The sequence below is a fragment of the Macrotis lagotis genome, chromosome 2, assembly GCF_037893015.1.
Source record: "Macrotis lagotis isolate mMagLag1 chromosome 2, bilby.v1.9.chrom.fasta, whole genome shotgun sequence".
Lineage (NCBI taxonomy): Eukaryota > Metazoa > Chordata > Mammalia > Peramelemorphia > Peramelidae > Macrotis > Macrotis lagotis.
In genome coordinates, this window is record NC_133659.1 from 146,035,226 (window position 1) to 146,061,172 (window position 25,947).

The 25,947-nt window shown below is 35.7% G+C and overlaps 1 protein-coding gene across 4 annotated transcripts in view; it reads right to left on the bottom strand.

Moving 5' to 3' along the window:
- Positions 1–25,947, bottom strand: part of MTR (5-methyltetrahydrofolate-homocysteine methyltransferase) — a 137,063-nt gene that overhangs the window by 82,752 nt on the left and 28,364 nt on the right. For 2 of the 4 annotated variants that reach the window (XM_074222948.1, XM_074222946.1), the window contains exons 4-9: positions 22,920–22,989; positions 21,150–21,242; positions 13,493–13,599; positions 4,038–4,100; positions 2,982–3,076; positions 169–269 (exon numbers count right to left, since the gene is read on the bottom strand). In XM_074222948.1, the coding sequence (XP_074079049.1) occupies positions 169–269; positions 2,982–3,076; positions 4,038–4,100; positions 13,493–13,599; positions 21,150–21,242; positions 22,920–22,989 (529 nt within the window). The remainder of the gene's footprint in view (positions 1–168; positions 270–2,981; positions 3,077–4,037; positions 4,101–13,492; positions 13,600–21,149; positions 21,243–22,919; positions 22,990–25,947) is intronic. The other 2 variants (XM_074222947.1, XM_074222949.1) reach the window with 2 other exon arrangements.

Here is a 25,947-nt window from a genome sequence, read left to right on the forward strand (position 1 = left end):
TTTCAATGTTTCTTCATAGAGACAGTCAATAACTTGAGCTTCTTAAATGGTACAACTGCACTAGACCTGGCAAATAACAACATTTCTACTCTCAAAGTCAGATCACCCCTTTGCCTCTCTGTCTCTCATTAAACATGTGTATACACTAGTACCCATTAAAACATATACCTGCATTGGGATAACAGAGGACATATGCCGTCGAACACTTGCCAATTGTTTCTATGAAAGGTCTCATTTCCAAGGCACCTAAAGCACAGTTTAATCCAAGGCTGGAAAAAAAAAATAAAAGAATACAGACCTGCATTTCATATCAGAACATCATGTATATGTTTTAAATAAAGATCTTATCAGGTCCCTGTCCTATCCAAAAACCTTGATGATCCTGTGTCTTCCATGGAATAATAGTATTTCTAAATCCCTTACCTAGAATCCAAAGCCCTCTATAAATAAAAATGGGGCCCAATAAACCACACAAAGGTCATTGTGGGAACATATTAACTTAGAAAATCACATATTAACATTATCCATGTTTTATTATATTTAAATTTTTTTTCTTTTACTTATTTTAGGCAATGGGGTTAAGCAACTTACCTAAGGTCACACAGCTAGGCAATTTTTAAGTATCTGAGGCTAATTTTGAACTCAGGTCCTCCTGACTCCAGGGTCGGTGCTCTGTCCACTGCACCACCTAACTGCCCCTAAATATTTTTATTGTTAAATATTTTTCAGTTCTATAATCTGGTTTGGTCATGTCTGACATCTCTGATTCAAAGAATTATAAAAGAAATCTCTACAAAGGAACCAAGAAAAACTCAATAAAATGAAAATTTCTTTGACAACAAGATCTGTTTTATTTTTCTCTATATATATTACCAGTGCATGTAGTAGATACTTTATAAATGATTGTTGACTGATTAACTGGAAAGGCTTCCTGGAGGACTGGCATATGAGTTGGGCTTTAATGACTAAACAGGTATTCATAAGCATACAGACATTCCAGAAAAAGGCATCAGCCTAAGCTAAGACAACAGACAAAGAGTACAATACATGATGTTTGGCTAAAATAAGGATTATGCTGAGGGACATAAGACAAGAAAAGGTAGGATGGTTCAGAAATGTAGACACCTTACAGTGTCTTACAGTCTATACCTTAAACCCAGAAAGATAGAAGGTGCCTAATGATAAGTGTCAATTGAATATTTTTAAAGGGAGAGCCACTAAAGAATTTTGAGCAGAGAAGTAATATCATCAGATTTTAGACTAAGAAAGAGGATCCCAACAGTGAGTGGTACAAAGGATAGATAAGGGAAAATTAAACTGAAGACCAAAGTGGGGGAGCCAACAGAACAGAAGGCAAACTGGTGCCAGAGGCTCCTCAAGGTCTAAGCCAAGGCTCCAAGTAGCATCTGGATAACTGTTAACTTATTTCCCCAGTTATCCTTTGCTGCATGATTGAGGGAGAAGAGAAAGGTCCCCTTTTAGAAGTCTTTCAATTTTATTTCGATCTCCTCATTCAAGCTGGGATACTCTCTGTTCCCTAATCCTGCCCTGCCCTCTGCTGGCTTTTTGCCTTTTTCATACATTCTCTCCCAGGATTCTTCCCACATCTCTAGACGCTATTTTTTTTAAATGCTTTACTTCCTTCTAGGATCAGATACTTTCTCTTCCCCCTCCTCCAGTCTCTCATCCCACTCTGGGACTCTCCAATGCACTCACCATATTTTAGCTTATATTACAGTAATTTATGTGCATAGTTTATCTCCCTGATGGAATATAAATTCCTTGGGGACAGACACTAGGTTTCTCATTTTATCTTTCTCCTTCAAAAGCTAAATATTCATTATCAGGAACAATAATGAAGAAATACACAAAGTACAAGGAAGGAGCTATCACCTTAATTAAATGATTCTTTCAATAATAAAAAGATATTGAAGTCCAGTGAATTGTCTTAAACTTGGAGTCAAGAAAGATTTGAGTTTGAATCTCATTTACTAGGACAATGAACAACTCTTTAATCTCTCCAAGTTGCAATTTCTTGTGTAAAGTTAAGGAATTAGGTAACAGCACAGTCAATAGTCCCACAGAATGAGTAGGCACAGATAGACTGTGTTCAGTAATCTTGGAAGTATCCAAGGTAAAAAATGCAGATACATCCACGTTCTGAAATAAATCTATCACGGAGAAGCTTTTTAGGAGTGTGGAGGGGAGGGGAGACAGAATCAGAAAACTCAGCACAGATTTCCATGCCTCCCCTCCCCAAAAAAATCACACCCCCACAGCGAGTCACCTGTTAGAGGACCAAAAAGTACATGGTGGGGAGTAAAATGCACTGGAAAAGCAGGAGGTGGGTAGGGGATGAAGGACTGTAAACATCAATAAAGAGGATTTTAAATAGGTTATATATAGGTTTATAATTTTATATAGGTTCCAGGGATAAAATCCCTGGAACCAACAGGCAGTCATTGAAGCTTATTAAGGAGAAGAGGGAATGACAGATAAACCTGTGTTTTAAGAAAATCATTTTGGAAGATAGATTAGAATGAGAAAGAGATCTGAGGTAGGCAGATCCATTAGCTGTATATTGCAATAATCCAGGTGTGAGATGGTCAGGGCCTGTACCTGATGGGAGTGTCAGGAGAAAAAACCATGAGAAACACTACTTTCCCTGGCCACCATATGATATCTTCAAAAAGCAGATGGTTTACATACATTTCAATTCAATAAATCTTAAGTATGTGTACTATCGGGACAGATCTATGGGAAAGAGAGGAGAAGGATACTGGGGAAGCTATGGTGTTGCAAAAAAAAAAAAAAAGGACCAATAAAAACTTAAAGCCTACACTACATGTAAGTTACTTGGTAAGTGTTAGAAATAAAGAAAAAGAAGACTAACATTCACTTCCCTCAAGCAGCGTACAGTCGGCTGCTGGGAGAGTCCAACAAGGAAAAATGAAGGGAAGAAAAGACTATTATTCACTCACCACAGTGGTTCTGCATGGGTCACACTGATGACAAACGCTTCTCCTGTCTGTCCAGAAAGAGTTCGCCCACTCTTATCCACAAGAGTCCCTGAAATCTGGATTTTTTAAAAAGAGGGTCAAATTTAAAACTCAAACACCAGATGACATATACTCTCTGTAGTTGGTCCAATAAAAGGATGAGATCCCTGGAACTCAAAGAAAATACTTGTCTGGCTAAGGACAGTCTTAAAATAAATCATAAAAGAAAGATTCTGACTCTACTTTTCTGGCTAAGGACAGTCTTAAAATAAATCATAAAAGAAAGATTCTGACTCTACTTTTCTCTTTTCATCCACCACAGGTTTGGTCACAAAAACTTCACTGCTTTAGGAATAAAAGATTCACCACTTGTCAGACTAGAGGGAAGAGAGCCCAGATTGGACACAGGTCCCATAAGATAAAGTCAGAACTGATACTGAGCGAAGGAAGTAGAATCAAGAGAACACTATTCATATTAAACAACACTCATTGTGAGTTGATCAACCTTGATGGATGCAGCCCTTCTCACAGTTCAGAGCTAGGACAATCCTGGAAGACCAGTTATAGACAATGTCATCCCCTATCCAGAGGAAGAAAAACAAAACAAAAGGAAAAAACCTACATATCTGAAGGAACACTACATTTACTTTTCAAAAAATTTCTCTTATGTATTTCTTTCCTATCTCATGGTTCTCTTTCTTTTCCCTTAATCCTAATTCCTCATAGCAAAAACGACAAATCAGTAAACATGTAAAACACAAATGTGTATGTACAATATCCACCTGACAGTTTGTCACTGAAGGTTAGGGTGGTAGAAAGGGAGGGTGAAAGGAAATTATGCAACTTAAAAATATGCATATGCATACAGATGATTCATTTTGGATATGCATATACATATGGATGAATGTTGAAAAACTTTCATAAATAAAGTATCAATTTAAAAAAAAAAGATGAAGTTCTTGCACCCCCACAACTGCCTCAATTCAAAGAGAAACACAAAATTTATCTTCTTAGAAACAAATAAGCTTTTCAACTTACAAAGATAGGCCGGGGATCATACCCTTCTTCTTCAAAAAGTTTTTGGACTGCAAACAAGGCTGCCTATAGGAAAAAATAGAAAAAGATTCCTGAGACTCTTTCAAGATAAAATCAATCTAGTAAACAGCAGAGAAAGTGGTCTCTGATTCTAAAAGTTCTGCTCTCTTTTTATATTACTTTTTATATTACTTCCTTTTATATTACTTCCTTTGAGGGCAGAGATGGAAAATATCCATACTACCTAAATTTAACCACCTTGATCAACTATGAATGACTTGGGTGTTCTTAGCCATACAATGATCCCAGACAATTCTGAAGGACTCAGGATGAAAATGCTAACCATTCCCAAAGAAAGAAGTGATGGACTCTGAATACAGATTGAAGCAGTTTTCTTGGTTTTTGTTGAGGTTATTTTTAGGGGGATCTTTTTTTTTTACAACATGACTAATATTAAAATGCTCTGCATGACTACACACGCATAATCTATATCAAATTGCTTACTTTTTCAATAGGGAAGGAGAAAGGGAAAATGTGGAACTCCATATTTTTAAAACAAATGCTAAAATCGTTTTACATATAAATGGGGGAAATAAAATACTAAATTAAAAAAATAAATTAAGTTAACCATCTTGAAGATGCTCCACAAATGGGATATGGACCAACCATAAGTTAATGAACAATGTTCCATGCCTATCCATTCCCTACTCAACAAAGCAAAACTGAAAAAAGCTGGAAAATTGAAGTGTTATCCCCTCTTGCTATCCAGGAGAAAACATAACCCTTTCTTCCCTGGGCTACATACTTCTATCTTCAGAAAGCAGCTAGTTTACTTACAGTTTAATTCAATAAATGTTTATTATGTGCATGCTACATGTAAGGAAGGCTCTATCCTTAGGAATTCATAACTAATTAATTTGGTTACCAGCATAATTACTGATAATTGCAATCTAGTCCAATGCCATCATTTTAAAGATGAAGAAACCAAGGCCCAATGGAGTTAAGAGATTTACCCAGAGTGAACTGGGTAGTAAGGATAAAAGGTGGGGTCTGAAGGCAAACACTGACTCCACTGATTCCTTTCCACAGAACCAAGCAACTTCCATGGGACAAGACTCAAAATATTATTGTGATCCCAAAAGGCATGAATAGGAGCCCAACGTTAGATCAAGGAGCACAACCGGCCCCTAACTATACTCTGAATTCACAGTCTGGCCACATTTGGAGAGACCCAGCTCCAGGATCTGTTAACAGGTATTCAACCACAGAACCACAAACTGTCTCCTACAACAGCTCAAGCAGAACCTAGGTAACTACTGAGCAAACATATGACAGAAAAGATTCCTACATTGTATAAGAAGTTGAATATGAGTTCTAAGGTCTTTCCAATGTTGAATTTTTTTTAATTTATTCATTTATTTCCATTCACATGCACATGCTTATTTCCAAGTTACAAAATTTCCCTCCATCCTCCCTTCCCACCCCCAACCCCCATCAAGGAATAGTCAGATTAGCATTTTATATAGATATTTTGTTAAACATGCTTAAAAATTAGTTATTTTTGGCATGAGGAATTAGGATTAAGGAAAGAATACAAAAGAGATAATATTTGTTCATCAGATCAGGAAGGGTTGGGTTTTTTCCTGCGTGTTTTGTTTTCTTCCTCTGGGGATAATGTAGTCCATATCCAGTCAGATATAGTTGTCCTAGCTCTCTAGACTGCAGAAAGATGCTACTTCCATCAAGGTTGTTCATCTCATAATGTTGTTGATGTTCACTGTTCTCTTGGCTCTACTCCCTTCATTCAGCATCAGATCCCATAAGCCATTCCATGCTTCTCTAGAGTCTGACCATTTATGGTTTCGTATGGAATGATAATATTCCATAGTATTCATGAACCATAACTTGTTTAGCCATTCCCCAATTGATGGGTATCCCCTCAATTTCCAATTCTTTGCCACTATAAAAAGGGCTGCTATGAATATTTTGGAATATGTGAGACTTATCCAAATTTTTTATAATTTCTTCTGGATATAGGCCTAGAATTGGAATTGCTGTGTCAAAGAGTATGAACAGTTTTATTGCTCTTTGGGCATAGTTCCATATCACTCTCCAGAAAAACTGGACCCATTTCACAACTCCACCAGCAATGCATCAACATTCCAATCCTCCCACAACCTCTCAAACATTGATTATCTTCCCTTTTTCTCATCTTGGTTAATGTAATAGGCATGAGAGGATACCTTGTTTTAATTTGCATTTCTCTAATCAATAGTAATTTGGAGCATTTTTCATATGATTATATAGAGCTATAATTTCTTCATTTGAAAACTGTTCATATTCTTTGACCATTTATCAATTGAGGAATGACTTGTGATCCTATAAATTTGATGCAATTCTCTATATATTTTAGAAATGAGACCTTCATCAGAACTCCTGGTTATGAAGATTCTTTCCCAGCTTTCTACTTTCCTTTTAATTTTGGTAGCATTTAATGTAGTCAAAATCATTCATTTTGCAGTTAATAAGTTGCGCTAATTCCCCTTTCCATAGTTTCAGTCTATTATCTATGGTATTGCTCTTTATGTCTGAATCTTGTACCCATTTTGATCTTATTTTGGTATAGGGTGTGAGATGTAGATCTATGCCTAGTTTTTCCATACTATTTTCCAGTTTTCCCAACAATTTTTGTCAGATACTGAGTTCTTATCCCAGAAACTAATGTCTTTGGGTTTGTCAAACAGTAGATTGCTGTGGTCATTTACTGTGGTTAGTTTTAAACCTATCCTAATCCACTGATCCATTACTCTATTTCTTAACCAGGCAGCTTTGATGACTGCCGTTTTATCCTATAGTTTTAGATCTGGTAAAACTAGGCCACCTTCCTTTACATTTTTTTTCATCAGCTTCCTTGCTATTCTTGTCCTTTTGTTGCTCCAGATGAATTTTGTACTACTTTTTCTAGCTCAGTAAAGTAGTTATTTGGTAGTTTGTTTTGGTATGGTAATTTGAGTAGAATTGTCATTTTTATTATATTGGCTCAACCTAACCATGAGCATTTGGCATTTTTCTAATTATTTAGATCTGACTTTATTTGAGTTATGAGTGCTTTATAGTTGTGTTCATACAGTTTGTCTTGGGAGGTAGATTCCCAGGTATTTAATGTTGTCTACAGTTAGTTTAAATGGAATTTCTCTATTTCTTGCTCTTGGGCTTTGTTATTCATATATAGAAATGCTGATGATTTATGAGTTTATTTTATATCCTGTTTTTTTCTGAATTTGTTAATTGTTTCGAGGAGTATGCTAGATGATTTTCTAGGGTTCTCTAGGTATAGCATCATATCACCTACAAAGAATGAAAGTTTTGCTTCCTCTTTATGAATTCTGATTCCTTCAATTTCTCTTCTCTTATTGCTGCTGCTAACATTTCTAATACTAAATTGAATAGTAATGGTGATAATGGACATCCTTGTTTCACTCCTGATTTTATGGGAAATGCTCCAAATTTATTCCCATTAAATATATTTGTTGATGTTTTAGATAGATACTATTTATTATTTTAAAGAAAACTCCATTTATTCCTAAACTTTCTAGTGTTTTTAATAGAAATGGATGTTGTATTTCATCAAAGGCTTTTTTAACAATCTATTGAGATATTCATATGATTTCTGTTGGTTTTGCTATTGATATGTTTAATTATGAATGTTTTCCTAATGTTGAACCATCCCTGCCTACCCGGTATAAATACAACCTGATCATAGTATATTATTCTGGTAATAACTTGCTATAGTCTCATTGCTAAAATTTTATTTAAGATTTTTGTATCAATATTCATTAGGGAGATTAGTCTATAATTTCCTTTGTCTATTTTGGTTCTTCCTGGTTTAGGTATCAGCATCATGTTGGTATCATAAAAGGAATTTGACAGAACTCCTTATTCTCCTATTTTTTAAAAATAGCTTTGTAAAATAGAAATTAATTGTTCCTTAAATGTTTGGTAGAATTCACTTGTAAATGGTTTCTTTCATTTCTTTTTTCTGAAATGGGGTTATTTAAGTAACTTATTTCCTCTCCTGTTAATCTAGGAATTTTGTATTTTTGTAAATATTCATCCATTTCACTCAAGTTATCCAAATTATTGGCATACAGTTTGGCAAAGTAGCTCCTAATTATCTCTTTAATTTCCTCCTCACTGGTGGTTAGTTCACCATTTTCATTTTTGATACTGGTAACTTGGTTATCTTTGTTTTTAATCAGATTAACCAAGGGTTTGTCAATTTTATCGGCTTTTTTCATAATAACCAACTCTTAGTTTTATTTATGAGATCAATGGGTTTTTTTGCCTTCTATTTTATTAGTCTCTCCCTTGATTTTCAGAATTTCTAATTCAGAATCTTTAATTTGTTCTTTTTCTAGTTTTTTTAAGTTACATATTCAATTTATTGATCTCCTCTTTCTCTATTCACATAGGCATTTTTAGGTATAAAGTTTCCCATCAAAAAAGGCCTTGGTTGCATCTCATAAATTTTGGTATAATGCCTCATTAGTCTCATTTTCTTGAATATGATTATTATTTCTATTATTTTCCATTTGATCCATTCATTATTTAAGGTAGAGTTATTTAATTTCTAATTAGTTCTGGGTTTATCTTTTCTTGACCCTTTATTACATGTAATTTTATCGCATCATGATCTGAGAAGTATGTATTTATTATTTCTGTCTTTCCGCATTTGATTTTAAGGTTTGTAATAACCTGTACTACCAAGAAAAAAAGTATATTCTTTTCTGTCCCCATTAAGTTTTCTCCAGAGGTCTATCATATCTATTTCTAAGATTTCATTCATCTTCTTAAATTCTTTCTTGTTTATTTTGTTGCTAGATGTATCTAGTTCTGAGAGGAGGTTGAGGTCTCCCATTATTAATGTTTTGCTATCTATTTCTCCTTGTAATTCACATTATCCTCTAGGAATCTGGATGCTACACCACTAGGTGCATACATGTTTAGTAATGATATAGCTTCATTTCCAATGGTGCCTTTTAAGAAGATGTAGTTTCTTTCTTTATCCCTTTTAATGAGATTGACTTTTGCTTTTATTTTGTGATTAGAATCACTACCCCAGATTTTTTTTTACTTCAGCTGAGGCATAATTTATTTTGCTCCAATCTTTTACCTTTACCCTGTGTGTATCTTTCTGCTTCAAATATGTTTCTTATAAACAGCATATTGCAAGATTCTGGTTTTTAATCCATTCTGCTATCGGCTTCCCTTTTATGGGACTATTCATCCTATTCACATTTACAGTTAAGAGTACTAATTCTGTATTTCCCTCCATTCCATCTTTATCAATTTCTATTTATCTACTACCTTCTTACTACCTTTCACATCTGATTTTTCTTTTAAAAATTTATCTTTCAGTTTATTTTCACTTCCCTTTTATCAGTCCCTCCTTCACTTATGTTTGCCTTTCCCAGTTCCCCCTTTCCTGTGGATTAAATTAGATTTTTAAACCCAAGTGGGAATGTATCTTAGTCCCTCACTGAGCTAAATCTATTGAATAGAATTTTCACAGAATTCATATTATTTCCCTCTAAAATCATACATCTTTGTGCCTTTTTTCCTTAGTGTTATTTATCCTTCTAATATTAATAATCAGGTATCATCAATCACCAGTCTGATTAGCTGATTGCTTGATAAATTCCTATTGTTATCAAGATATTATCATATTTTTTTTGATTGTTTGATAAACAGTATTGACTCAATTTGCAGAAAATTATAATTATAATCATTTTTACCTTACCCCCCTTTTCAAGTACCCTTTTTTTTTAAATTTTATTTTAAGGAACTGGAGTTAAGTGATTTTCCCAAGGTCACACAACTAGGTAATTATTAAGAATCTGAGGCCACATTTGAACTCAGGTCCTCCTGATCCAAGGCCAGTGTTCCATCCACTCTGCCACCTAGCTGCCGCCCCCAAGTATTTATCAAGCATACACATTCTTCCTCAAGAGCCAAAGTACCATCCAAAGTCATATTATTTCTTGGGCTATTTATGCCCCTTCCCCAGGCCAATGTCAACTTTCAAAGCTGACCAAACAAAGAATGACTATTCACATTACAAAAGCACTGAGTTCTTTATAAGGCCATTCTCTTATATATTGCGATCCACTAATACATTTGTTGTTAGTAGTTATCTCCTTGGCCAAAAGAAATGTATGTAGTTAAATGAAGAAGAGATTAAATACCTAAACAACCCTATCTCAGAAAAAAGAAATTCAACAAGCCATTATTGAACTCCCTAAAAAAAAAAATCTCCAGGGCCTGATGGATTCACAACTGAATTCTACCAAACATTTAAGGAACAATTGGTTCCAATTCTATATAAATTCTTTGGAAAAATAGGGAAAGATGGAACTCTGCCTAACTCTTTCTATGAAACCAATATGGTGCTGATACCTAAACCAGGAAGAGTTAAAACAGAGAAAGAAAATTATAGACCTATTTCCCTGATGAAAATAAATGCAAAAATCTTAAATAAAATCTTAGCAAAACAATTACAAGTTATCACTAGGATAACACATTATGATCAAGTAGGATTTATTCTAGGAATGTAGGGTTGGTTCAATATTAGGAAAACTGTTAGTATACTCAATTATATCAATAACAAACCCATCAGAAATCATATGATCATATCAATAGATGCTGAAAAAGCTTTTGACAAAATACAGCATCCATTCCTATTAAAAACACTAGAGAGTGTAGGAAAAAATGGACTGTTCCTTAAAATAATTAGCAGTATCTATCTGAAACCATCAAAAAGCATTATATTCAATGGGGAGAGGCTAGAGGCATTCCCAATAAGATCAGGGGTGAAATAAGGGTGCCCATTATCACCACTACTATTCAATATTGTATTAGAAATGTTAGCATCAGAAATTAGAGAAGAAAAAGAAATTGAAGGAATTAGAATTGGGAAGGAAGAGACAAAACTCTCACTCTTTGCAGATGACATGATGGTCTACCTAGAGAATCCCAAGAAATCATCTAAAAAACTACTGGAAACAATTAGCAATTTTAGCAAAGTTGCAGGTTATAAAATCAACCCTCATAAATCCTCAACTTTTCTATATATGTCTAGCAAGATACAGCAGAAGAGCTAGAAAGAGAAATCCCATTCAAAGTAACCCTCAAACAACATAAAATATTTGGGAGTCTATTTGCCAAGACAGAATCAGAATCTTTTTGAAGACAATTATAAAACACTTCTCACACAAATTAAATCAGATTTAAATAACTGGGCAAATATCAACTGCTCATGGATAGGGAGAGCTAATATAATAAAAATGACAATTCTACCGAAACTAAACTATCTGTTTAGTACCCTACCAATCAAAATTCCAAAAAATTACTTTAATTAGTTAGAAAAAATTGTAAGTAAATTCATATGGAGAAATAAAAAGTCAAGAATTGCCAGCTTAATGAAAAAAAGTGCAAAAGAAGGTGGCTTAGCCCTACCTGATCTAAAATTATATTATAAAGCATCAGTCATCAAAACTGTTTGGTATTGGCTAAGAAATAGAGTGGTGGATTAGTGGAATAGACTAGGTGTAAAAGCAGGAGATGATTACAGTAATCTGCTGTTTCATAAACCTAAAGAGTCCGGCCATTGCGATAAAAACTCCCTCTTTGATAAAAATTTCTGGGATAATTGGAAGTTAGTAAGGAAGAAACTTAGATTAGACCAACACCTCACACCCTTTACCAAGATAAGATCCAAATGGTTACAGGACATAGACATAAAAAACAATACTATAAGCAAATTAGAAGATCAAGGACTAGTTTACCTGTCAGATCTATGGAAAGGGGAGCAGTTTATGACTAAGGAAGAGTTGGAGAACATCACCAAAAAACAATTAGATGATTTCGATTACATTAAATTAAAAAGCTTTTGCACAGATAAAACCAATGTAACCAAGATCAAAAGAAATGTAGTAAATTGGGAAACAATCTTTACAACTAATGATTCTGACAAAGGACTCATTTCTAAAAATATACAGAGAACTGAGTCATATTTTTAAAACAAAAAGCTATTCCCCAATTGACAAATGGTCAAAGGATATGCAAAGGCAATTTACAGATGAGGAGATCAAAGTAATCCATAGCCATATGAAAAAATGCTCTAAATCATTAATTATCAGAGAACTTCATACCTCTCAGATTGGCCAATATGACCAGGAAGGATAATGATCATTGTTGGAAGGGCTGTGGGAAATCTGGGACACTGTTACACTGTTGGTGGAGCTGTGAACTCATCCAACCCTTCTGGAGAGCTATTTGGAACTATGCCCAAAGGGCAACAAAAATGTGCATACCCTTTGACCCAGCAATACCACTATTGGGTCTATACCCTGAAGAGATGATGAGAAAGGGTAAAAACATTACTTGTACAAAAATATTTATAGCAGCCCTGTTTGTGGTGGCAAAGAATTGGAAATCAAGTCAATGTCCTTCAATTGGGGAATGGCTTAGCAAACTGTGATATATGTATGTCATGGAACACTACTGTTCTATTAGAAACCAGGAGGGACAGGATTTCAGGGAAGCCTGGAGGGATTTGTATGAACTGATGCGGAGTGAGATGAGCAGAACCAGAAAAACACTGTACACCCTAACAGCAACATGGGAGTGATGTTCAACCTTGAAGGACTCGCTCATTCCATCAAGTGCAACAATCAGGAACAATTCTGGGCTGTCTGCAAAGGAGAGTGCCATCTGTATCCAGATAAGGAGATGTGGAGTTTGAACAAAGTACAAGGACTATTCCCTTTAATTTAGAAAAAAACAGATATCTTATTGTCTGATCTTGTCACCTCTTAGACTTCTCTTCTTTAAGGATATGATTTCTCTCTCATCACACCCAATTTGGATCAAGGTACAACATGGAAACACAGTAAATACTGACAGAGTGCTTTCTGGGGCGGGGGGGGGCAAGATCGGGGGGGGGGGGATTGTAAAACTCAAATAATATCTTCAATAAAAATTAATTAAAAATAAAATAAAGAAATGTATTTAAAGGAACTAAAAGTATAACTAAATGTAGATATGAAGACAGAAAGCTAGCTACCAAAATAAAGAGGAAAAGGACTTTCCACAAGTAAGTTTCCTATTAATCTATCTCTTTCAGAAAAAGTGAGATAAACTTGGATTGAAAGATATGACTTCCATGTGATGAGTTCACCCTCCACTAGTTTAACCCATGTTTTAGCATATTAATACTCTAAAATTTAAGAAAAAAATTTTTTGAAAATTTGTTTTAAACTAATGGTTTCCATTACATAAATATAATAACATTTTACAAAGAGATGATGCTTAACTCAATAATAGCTGTGAGTGCTTACTCACCAAATTTAAAAGGTCTTTCATTTCTTCTGCCAACAAATTTTCCTCCCTACACTCACCTTAGCATTGGCAGTATCAAAAATGGTTTCTACCAATAAGATGTCAACTCCACCATCTAGAAGTCCTCTGGCCTGTTCTTGGTAAGCGTCAACTAGCTCATCAAAGGCTGAAAAACAGAAACCATACAAAGTTCATCCAGTCAATAAATATTTACTGAACACCCACCACATGGAGAATCCTGTACATCTAATGGAAAATATTTCAACACAGGTGAGTCACATATTTAAATTGCAGAGTTCAAGGGCATCACTCTTCTTTGCCAATCATAGGCATGAATGAGATGGTACAGAGACTTGGGGTCCACTCATGCAAAAAAAGAAATACAAGGTCCCCTATATATATGCAGGAGAAAATGAAGAATGCCTAACTTTGGGGATTGTTCTTTCTGGCAATAAAATAGATTTTCTACTTCATATAAGAGATCATTTTTAATGAATCAATTAAGACAAGTATAATGGTAAAGCATAAGTACAACAAAAGTCTACCAAATGGTTTTATAGACAATACTAGTCAATGTATCTCCTGAAACTTATCAACTACATACAATGAAAGCTCTATATATCAGAGAGAAACATAAAATTAAGTATTATCAGAAGCATTTAAGTTTGATCCCCTATAATCAGAATTAAAAAGAGGGGGCCCCTATATGATACAATATCACAAGGATGTTAATTTGATTCCTTATAATCAGAATTATAAAGGGGGAAACCTCCCTATATCAGGAATTGAGACTGAATTTATTTCTTAGTAATTTCCTATATAAAACTGGAAAGAACTTCAGAAAGCAGAAATCCCAATAAACTAGGACTGAAAACACTTGGATTGAATCTTGGATTGGATACTAATTGTGTGACTTAAAGCAAGTCATTTAACTCCTCTTAGCCTCAGTTTCCTTTTATCAAACAGGTTAATTTTAAGGAAAGTACTTTGTAAACATGAGTAAATTAATAATATTAAATGGAGATGAATGGGATCAAGAATCTAAACATTTCTTTTGTCTTATTTGCTATAACCAAAAATTCTCTCTCTATTCCTCATCCTGAAAAGATAAAAGTTTTTATTAAAACAAATCAATGATGAATGACTCCATCAGCTAGGTCCCAGGTGGCACACTAGAGTCAAGAAGACTAAGTTCAAATCAGGCCTCAGAAACTTACTAGTTAACCCTGTTTACCTCAGTTTCTTCATCTGTAAAATGAGTTAGAGGAGGAAATGGTAAACCACTCCAGTATGTTTGTCAAGAAAACTCCAAATGGAGTCATGCAGAGTCAGATAAAACTGAAACAACTAACCCACAATAAAGATAACAAGGACTACTATCGTAACTATTTGGACCTCCAAGTCTTTTTCCTAAGCTGAATGTTGCAAATATACTTTTTCTACGATGACCTAGCAACAGGCAATCTCCTATATCACATCATTCTGGGAAGTACAAAGCCTTCATTTCACCACTCCAATCTCTAGTGAAGGAGCTACTTGGTGATTCCAGTATTAGTCTGGATGTATTTGGTTTTTGTTTACTGTTTGTCTGGTTGGTTGGTTTTCTGGAGTCAAGGCCTCCCTAACTTCAGTCTGAAGTATGGCAGGCAGTCCACTCACAAGCCCAATTCCACAAGTGAGAGGCACAAGTGATTTGATCTGCTCCATATTTGACCTGAGCTATCTTGCCCCTTTCTTGGCGAGTGCCCCCCCACACACACATACTCACAAGGGCTTACCATATTGGTGCCACATTTCCAGTAAATTCCCTATATCAGGTTAGCCCTACTGAAACTTGGAACACCTGAGTTCAAGAGATCCATCAGCCGTGACCTTCCTGGTAACAGAACTTTACAATATCTGTCATCCTGTCTAGATGGAGATATTTTAATAAATACAGGAAGGAAATGAGAAAGCACAAATGTTAATTCCTAACCTTGCCCCCTTATCCTGTCCTCCAGTACTCAGCCCCAAACTGCAAAGATAATTTCTCATGATCTGACCTATCAAACTAAATGTCAAAAGGTACATATCTGATGCTCAGTTCAAAATCAAACAGTTATACTTCCTCTTTTACTATCTATTCCACTTTCTTTTAAAACAAGAATAAGAATAATAAGGATTTTTTAAAATCCCCTAGAATAATAAAAATGTTCTTGTACATCCCCTGCCTTTGAAAGGCCCTAATCCACTAATTTTACCCTGTTCAAATCACTGTAACTTTTTAAAATTGCCTTCAGGTATCTAAGATTCAAACTAAACTTAAGATTCCCACAGGCTGACACCTCTACTCATATAAATTACTGAACTGCTAAAAGAGAGGCCTTAATCTGAGGTATGCCAGCAAACTACTGGGAGAGATTCTGCAAAGCCTATCTGACCTCATCATGGTACCTGCTCCAGCCATTTCCCTTTCTCTAGAAGTCGTGGAACTCTTAACCAAATGGATGGAAAATGAATTAACCCAAAACAGTAAGAAGAGCTATTATCTCTTCAATCAATCTCAAAATCAACTTTCACTGAGGAAGCATCTTGCTAGATAGTAATGTGTCTAAAGAGGATCTTGGAGTTTTTATGACCTCCAAGTTCAATTAATCTAAGAGAACATTAGGATGCAAATACTTTCAAAAATATTCTTCAAAAAAAAAAAGCAGAGGGCAAAATAGAAATGAAGAGAATCCACCAATCCCCCCAAGAAAGAGATCCCAAAAAATCAACCCCTAGGAATATTATAGCCAAGTTCCAGAACTCCCAAGTTAAAGAGGAAATATTACAAGCAGCCAGAAGGACACAGTTCAAATATCGTGGAGCTGCAGTCAGGATCACACAGGACTTAGCAGCAACTACATTGGAAGCTCATAGGGCTTGGAATATACCAGAAGGCAAAAGAGCTTGGAATGCAACCAAGAATCAACTACCCAGCAAAAATGAATGTCCTGTTCCAGGGAAAAAGATGGACTTTCAATGAACCAGAGGAATTTCAAATGTTACTGTTGGAATGGCCAGAGCTGAACACAAGGTTTGATCTTCAGATAAAGTTCTCAGGTGAATCATAGAGATTGGAGAAGGGGAAAATATGAGGGACTTAATGATGATGAACTGCATGTATTCCTGCATAGAAAAATGACACTGATAATACTCATATGAACCTTCTCAATTAATAGAACAGGTAGAGGGAGGATTTTATAGTTGAAGCACAGGAGAAAGCTGAATTTGAAGATAAAATATGGTGTAAAAATGGAGTCAACAGAAAAAAGGGAAATGTAACGGGAGAAAGAAAAAGGAGAGGGAGAATAGGTCAAGATATTTCATATAATAAGATTTTTCTTTATTACAATGAGCTATTGCAATGATATGGAAGGAAGAACGGCAAGGGGGAATGAGGGAATCTTCACTCTCATCAGAGGTGGCTAGGAGAGGAAACAGCATATATACTCAATGGGGTATAGACATCTGGAGTAAGGAGGAGAGAGGGGGACAGGAAGAAGGGGGGATGTGAGTGATGGAGGAGAGGATGGACCATGGGGGGAGAGTGGTCAGATATAACACATTTTCTTTTTTACTTCTTGCAAGGGGCTGGGATTGGATGGCCTGTCCGGGACCATAGGGCCAGGTGGATACTGGGCCTAAGGGGTGGTATGGGGGCTCGGGGTCTCTTGGCCCCAGGACCAGGGATCTGCCTGCTGTGCGACCCTACAGCAGAGTCAGAGTGAAAGGAGAGAGAAAATATAGTACATGGTAGTGGAGAAATAAGAAAGGAGGGAGTTGGGATCAGCAATGGCAACATTGGAAAAATATGGAAGTAACTTTTGTGATGGACTTAGCATAAAGAATGTGATCCACCCATGACAGAGTTGTTGGTGTTGGAACAAAGACTGAAGCACATTTTTTGTTATTATTATTTGGGGGAGGTGCAGGGCAAGTGGGGCTGGGTGGCCTGCCTGGGGCCACATAGCAGGGTGATCCTTAGGTGTCTGAGGCCGGATTTGGACCCGGGTGCTCCTGGCTCAAGGGCCAAGGCTCTGTCCGCCACCCAGCCATCCCTACTATTATTACTCTTTTATTTTATTTTGGATATTTTTTTTTCTTTTGGTTTTTGCAGGGCAGTGGGGTTCGGTTGGCTTGCATGTCACACAGCTGGGTGTATGGGGCCAGATGTGGGCTCAGGTGCTCCTGGCTCCAGGGCTGGTGCTCCATCCATTGCACCACCTGGCCATACCTACATTTATTACTATTATTATTTTTTAATTTTAATTTTTTTCCTCTCCCCTTTACTTTATCGCTCAAGCAAGTCTATATTTATGGGGGGGTATTTCGGTTACTCTTAAACAAGAATATTTTATTAATGTAAAAAAATATCATTTGTACAAAATGAGAATAAATATTAAATAACAAAAAAAAACCTGTTAGGGAGGCTAGGTGGTGCAGTCGATAGAGCACCAGCCCTGGAGTCAGGAGTACCTGAGTTTAAATCTGACCTCAGACACTTTATTAAATATTACCTAGCTGTGTGGCTCTGGGCAAGCCACTTAACCCCATTTGTCCTGCAAAAACCTAAAAAAAAAAAAAAAAAACCGTTATCTTACTATGTAATTTTGCTATCTCTTATAATTGATTTCTCTCTCATCACACTCAACTTAGATTAATGTATACCATGGAAAGAATGTAAAGACTAACAGACAACCTTCTGTGGGGGGTGGGAGGAGGGAAGCAAGAATAGGGGTAAAACTGTAAAACTTAAAATAAATAAAATCTTTCTTTAAAAAAAATTCTTTCCAATATTGATAATAAATGTCCTTAGATTATATAAGGCTCATCACTATGACAAAAGCACCCACATGTAGGTTCAGTGAGAATGCCTTAGGGTGACAAACAGTTTTTAAATCATCAGTTTAAGTCTTGCCAACTTAAAAATCAGTAATTCAACTTGTGGATTGTTTTTCTTCCTTGATTGATCCTCTGTCACTTCCCCCCCCCCCCAAAAAAAAACAAAGAATGGGTTTGGAGGAGGAATTGGCTTAAATTGAGATTTCAATACTGTCCATATATGTTTTAAAGTAAAATATCTCTACTCCCTCAGGTGACTGAAAAATTACAATTAAATCTTCTCTTCTCTGACAGTGAAAAGGTCTTATAAAATTCAATTCTAACAAAGAAATCCAAAGAAGAGTGACCTAGTTAAAGCATGCTCCATTTCTTAAAAATCTGCCATGGCAGAAGCAAAATGTAGTGACAGACTGGTCAGAGATCCTTTATAATTGTTTGCATTTATGTAACACCTTAAGGCTTATAAATGGGCAGCTAAGTGGCATAGTGGACAGAGTGCCAGGTCTAGAGTCAGGAAGACTCATCTTCCTGAGTTCAAGTCTAGCCTCAGACACTTCCTAGTTGTGTGGTCCCCAGGCAAGTCTGCTTCAACCTCACATGCAAAAAGAGCTGAAGAAGGAAATGGCAAACCACTGTGGTATCTTTATCAAGAAAATCAAAATAGGTTCACACTCTATTGAAGATATTTGAGGGAAGAGAGGGAGAGACTGCACTTGGTTTGAGGAATGAAAGCAAAAAAGTGAGGAGCAATTAATATTTATAGGTTAAATGACAATTATCTGGCAAGTGCTTCAGGAATATCTTTGGATTATTCACTGGTAGGAGGAGGAATCAAAAGCCTTACAGAAGTGCTTAGAGGTTTTTCCTTTGGGGTTCTAGTTTTTTGGGGTTTTTTTAGATTTTTGCAAGGCAAACGGGGTTAAGTGGGTTGCCCAAGGCCACACAGCTACGCAATTATTAAGTGTCTGAGACCGGATTTGAACACAGGCACTCCTGACTCCAAGGCCAGTGCTTCATCTACTACGCCACCTTGCCGCCCCTAGGGTTCTACTTTCAATATGCTAACCTTGATTACTATGAATGAGGAAAATAAATTCTATGTACAAGATTCTTCAAGATCTTGTTTATGTGTACAGGAGAAAGGTACTAGATCTGTGATTTCATTAGCAAAGGGAAGTCCCAGATTGGGGAACTCCCTCCACCAATGCATATGCAAAGTATAGATCTGGATGGGTTGAGCAACAGACACTCTGCTTTATCAATCACCAGCCTGAAACACCCCCCAAAAACGAGGAAGAATATCTTACAAGGGAAGTGTGAAAAATCATGTTTGGAGTTACCACAAAACAAAATCCCATCTGGATATAGGCTGGGAGTACCAAAGTACCCCATTCCTGCCTCCAGTCTGCTATGAAGAATATTCTTTTAAAAATCTATTTTGACATGTAATTTATTCATGTGTTTCCTTTTCTCTTCCCTAATGTGGACACTTATTTTGAGAGGCATTTGCCTACAAAGGACTTGAAATGGAGAGGATAAATTTAACACGTCTCTTTCATCTTAAATTCCTAAAATTCAAGGAGTCTTCATTATAAATATTGCATTATAAATAAGCATCAGACCTGGGACTATCTCAGGTTCTCAGACCCTAGGTCCAGGTCTTTATTTATTCTTAAAAATTATATGATGGTCTAAAGGGTCCTGAATTAGCCAACATTTTTCTTGTTGTTCTGTCATTTTAGTTGTGTCTGACTCTTCATGATCCCATTTTGGATTTTCCTGGCAAACACACAGAAGTGGTCTGCTACTCCATTTTCCAAATCATTTTAGAGATAAGGAAAGGAGGCAAATAGGGTTAAGTAACTTAACCAGAGACTACTAAGTATCTGAGGCTGGATTTGATCAGAAAGAGGAAGGAGTTTTCCTGATTCCTGGCTTGGCACTCTACCATCCACTTATACCACAGAGCTGCCCATTTCTAACATTTATTAAGATCCCCCCCCAAAAGAGCATCTCAGCCTTCACTTCTCTGCAAAGATTTGAGAATATGGCTATAGAATACTACATATGATTTTTTTTTTAATATATTGGTTAATTTTACTGAACTGTAACTTTTTCCTCTTATTTTATGTCATGAAGGCTGACTCTTTGGGAAGAGAGAAGAGGAATACACTAGGAAATAAAGGTGACTTGAAAGTAAAAGTCATCAACAAAAATAAAAGCATTAAGCTTTATAATATATAGGACCTAGATTGACACAGCACACAAAAGGCACAGTCCATGCCCTTGAGAATAGAAAGTTTTAATGGGACAAACAATACAAATATTTAAACATATAAAAGACATAAGACAAGCAGCCAGCTCTAGTCATCTAAAGTAGGTTCACTCCTAGCTTTCCCCTTTTTCTATCTTACTTTAGTAGTAACAACTGGAAAGATGTCAATTTCTTCAGGGCAAAGGGAGAATGGAATTACTAAGACAAACAAGGGGCTAAATGAACAGGCTAAGATCCAAATATGATCCTAAGACTGGCTTTAGACAATGAGATAACTGAAACTAATGGGTGGGGGGGGGTAGGGAGAAAGCAGCAAAGAGCACATACAAAAGAATTATATTCTACTCTTTTGGAAATGGGCCCAAAGGCATTCTTGAAATTAAAAAAAATGAGTGCAGTTCTATCTATCATTTCAGGCTAGCACAATCTTGGCAGGGAAAAGAAAAAAAGGCACAAAATAAGAAAGAAAATAATCTCATTTTAGGGTGCTTTGAAAAGTTTTTCAACCTTCACAGAGGGGTAACCATAATTTCAGTATAATCCAAGTAAAAGAAAAAAAATAAATAAATACTCACTGATGTTTCTGTAATCTGGTCTTTCCACAGAAGGGGACACAGACAGGGTCTTATTGGTGGGACCCATGGACCCTGCTACAAATCTCTTAATCCCTTTGAAAACAAAACCAAAAAAAAAAGATTAATTTTCAAGCTATTCATTAGTTGCCTAATTACAATTAACAAGACTTTACTGCAATCAGAATAACCCTATGTCACCACCACTGTAGGGCTAAATTGACTTGAAATCATATAATCTTAAAGAATTCTTGCTGACTCTAAACTATATAGTATTTTCTTTTGGTTTATTTTAATTTTAATTCATAAACAAGCATTTACACAACAATATAATCAATAGTCTTTTCAGTGAACCAATCACCTAGCATCTAAGAAGATGCTAGATATTTGAAATACTTCCCAGTCATCTTCACTCAATCAACACTTATTAAAGACCTACTATGTGCCAAACCCTATGCTAAGCATAAAGGAAACTAAAGGAGGCAAAAGATAGTCCCCCTCAAAGGGCTTACAAAATAATGGTGAGTATATCTAAGAAGCATCTCTGAATGGTAATCATCTCTGAAACTTAGAAAACTATGAATTCAGGAATCAATGAATAAAAAGGATTTAGCAGATTCAGGTTCATTTGAACAATCTTTCATTTGAAGGGATCCTTTGATTTTTCTGTGGGCAGTATTTTCTCTGAGAGCCTTCAGATATTCAAAGAATAAGAAGCATTTTATTTCACTTCCCCTTAAACAGAAGTCAAGAGTTTCACATAATTTATTGCCCATTATTGCGCTTCACCATTCATTTATTTGAGTATCCTGACCCTGAGTCACAATAAAAGTCATAGAAAAGCTGGGTAAATATAGTTAGCTAATAAGTCACAGGTTTTTTGGACATTTTGTTAAAATGTCCATATTAAAAAAACCATGTTTGGACGTGTTGCTAAAACAACAAAAACAAAAATCTATGTGCTACTTTTATCTTTTTTTAAAACTACACAATGCATACAAAGGAGGGGATAAAAAAAAATCTCTTATTTCTCTCTTTTGCAGCTGGATCAATATCCTGTAGATATTGTATGTATGAGCAATCTCCTATAGGTTACCATGAAGTTTAGCATTATCTTTCTGAAACAGCTCCCATAATTTGCCTCAGCTTTCATTAGTATGCTATGCACATAAACAACTGACATTCATCCTTTAAAAGTTCTCCTGTGGTAGTAATGGAACAAATGCGGTAGGCACCACCACCATGCCTATTGTTTTCCCCTATTCTTTTCCAATCTGCCTCCACCCCTACTTCAAGATAGTCCCTAAATACATTCAAGGGCTGGCAGGGGTTTGCTTGGGGGCACCTCTTCCTGAGTACAAGCACTGCAGTATCTGATTACACACATCTACATGCACTGCAGAGCCTTCAAGGACATCTAGCAACACAATGTGAAGAATATCCAAAATATAGCCTCTCCATAGCCAAGCAAGGAGGGAAAGGTGGAGGAGGGAGGAGGAAGAATTCCAGAAAAATGCCAAATAAAACATTCTAATGATAATTTAAATAGGAAGCTGAGATTTTTGTGGGTCAGATATTGCCTTCCAGTAAAGGGGGGGGGGGGGGGGGGGGGGGACCATTCAGTTTTAAACACATAAGCCAAGGCCCTCAAGCTAACAGATGACAAGTCAAAGTGTCACAGAGCTAAAATGAAAAGTAGATAACCAGCTAGTAAAGAGAAAGACAAAAGGGTTGTGGATAGGGGGTAAGGAGAGGGCAGAAAGAATTCCTTACCAGTCTGGGAAGTTACATCATCTACTGCCTTTCTAGCCACTTCTGCAGAACATTTGTTCAGTTGATAAGCCTTAAAAAAATGGCAAAGGTTATTCTTTCCTGCATTTCTCCCCCACAGAGAAGAAAAGAAGCATATAAAGGGATTATCACAGAAGCATACAGTATTAACTCTAACTCCCCCAATAATGGGTCAAAGGATATCTACAGGAAGCCATCTCCAACCCCTCTTAACTATTATGTCTTTCTACTGTTAATTATTTCCAATTTATCTTGTACATAGCTTATATTATAGAGATTTTGTTTGCACATTTCTCCCCAATTAGACTTAAGGTCCTTGAGGGCAGGGACCCTCCTTTGCCTCTTTTCATTTTGCCAGAACAGACCAATCAGATGTTTGACTGATGAATAAATTGTTTTGGAAAGAGTTATTATTAGTAATTATATGAAACAATATTCCAATTCACTAATAAGAGAAACAAAAATCAAAAGAACTCTTAAGTTTTACTCAGCAACCAGCAGACTGGCAAAGATGACAAAATAATGAGACTGCTCCATGTCAGGAAGGACTGTGGAAAGATGAGTACACAATATTGATGAAACTATGAATTGTTCCAACCAGTCTGAAAAGTAGTTCAGAATTATGCAAGAAGTAACTAAAATGTCTGTATATTTTATTGGCAGCTCAAGATCAAGAGATATAGTGCTGAGCCTGGAGTCAGGAAAATCTGAGTTCAAATCCAAACTCATACTTACTAGCTGTGTCACCTGGGCAAATCACTTAACCAGACTAATTTAAAAACAAAAACAAAAGCATAAGTTCTAAACAAATGACTTTATATATAAAAAGTCACAAAAGATCATAGCAAATAAAAGGAACAAGGAAGGAAACACCTATGAATAAAGATATTTTTCTTCAGTTAACTGTTTCCCCTTCTAATTTTAACTGCCATTAGTCTGACTTATGCAAAAACTTTCCAATTTTATATATAATTGAAAAATGCCTTAATTTTTATTTTTCAAGGCAAAACCATTTGGAACTATTTCCAAAAAGTTACTTTCTTGTTTTTATTTTTGCACGGCAACAGGATTAAGTGACTTGCCCAAGGTCACACAGCTAGGTAATTACTAAGTGTCTGAGGCCACATTTGTATTCAGGTCCTCCTGATTCTATGATCTGTGACTATCTACTGTGTCACTTAGCTGCCCCTAAATTACTAATTTAAAAAAAAAAGTCATTTCAGGAGGAGACATATCTATGCTCAAGTATTTGAAGAAGCATCATAAAGAGAAATTAGATCTGTCTGATCTGCCACAAAGAACATAAATGGTACAATGGACAGAAGTTGCAGAAATGAAAATCTGATGTAAAGAAAAATTTTTCCAACAAGCAGATTATCCCGAAGTTCAATTGGTTTCTTTGGAATTTAATGATTCTTCCTTATTGGAAGTCTTAAGGCAAAGAATGAATGATCATATGTTAACTATGTTATTATAAGGATAATTTGGGGGTACAGTCTTGGACTAAAATGGTTGCCGAAGTCCCTTCCAACCCTGAAAAATTTTGTAATTCTGTGAGTAAACTGAAAAAGAAACTTGCTAGCTATCTTAACAACTCCAAGTTTTCTTTTTATCTGTCACAGTCAAGCAATGCATATACTGGTTAATGAAGAGTTGACATTGAAGACAGCAAAAGGAAATGTATAGACCTGGGCTGGAACCTGGTAACCTAAATTCTAGTCATAATACTTCCATTCACGTTACTTGGGACTCATCATCTCCTGTCAGCTTAAGAAATAGACTACATAATCTCTAAATTTGCTTCTAGCTCTAACATTATATGATCTGGTCCATGGAATACTTGGACTAAAAAACAAATTTTTGGTAGGGTTTAAACTAGATGACATCTAACCTAAAGCATAGATTCTATAGAATTGATGGTCTAATTCTTTGAAAATTATAGGAACATAAAATGGACTAACAAAACTATATCAAATATAATTTAAACATAAGATGATCCAGAAAGAACTTTACAATTTTGGAAGGTCTCACTTTCATCGTCTTAAGCATTATCATTGTACAAGCAAAATGTTTCTTTTTCAGAGATTTCCAGTAGACAGTATGTCAGATAAATTAGCTTTTAACATGCATCTCAATTCTAACTCAATAAAGATGGCATATAAATGGGGGTCTTTCAAAACATCTCTGTTTTGGGAGAGGAATAAGGAATGTCAAAGCATTTTTGACTCTGCCTTCAGTTGTTAACACAAATTTTCTGGAAGAGAAAAACTAAGCTATGCCCCTCACATTTTCACCATAACATTTTGTAAAACGAGAAGCAATGAAGCAATAGGTTGCTTAAAAGTAATCATATCAGCCTCCAAATACTGAAAATAGTATCCAGCACACACAGTGCCTTTCACATAACAAGCATCCCTTTCACCTTACTATCACTTGCTCATAAAGGAAACTCAATGAAAATTAATGGATAGAGAGCAAAGTAATTGGTACCAAAAGAACAATATCCACCATGACCACAATAATAATACAAAGGAAAACAACTTGAAAAGAAATCAGAACTTTGCTCTATTTAATGACTTGTCCTGACTCCAAAATGTTGATGAAGCATACCTTCTTACTCTAAGCAGACAGGTTGGAAACTATGGGTTTGGAACAGAGAATATATTGTAAATCATGATCACATGTAGTTTAGTTAGTTCTAAGAAGAAGAGCTGGAGTTATTGGGAAGTAAGACTACTATTAAAGAAAAAACAAACATCACCTTTTGAAGTGACAAAGAATTGAAAACTAAACATCTGCCCATCAACTGGGCATCTAAACAACTGCAAGCTAAACAAATTGTGATTATATATATGAATGGAATGGAATATTACTGTACTATGCAATAAATGATGAATATAAAGAATACAGAGAAGTATGAGAAGAATTCTATAAACTAATGCAAACCAAAGTAATTAAACTAGGAAAACAACATACAAAGACTATGACAGTGTAAACTGGAAAAACAAAA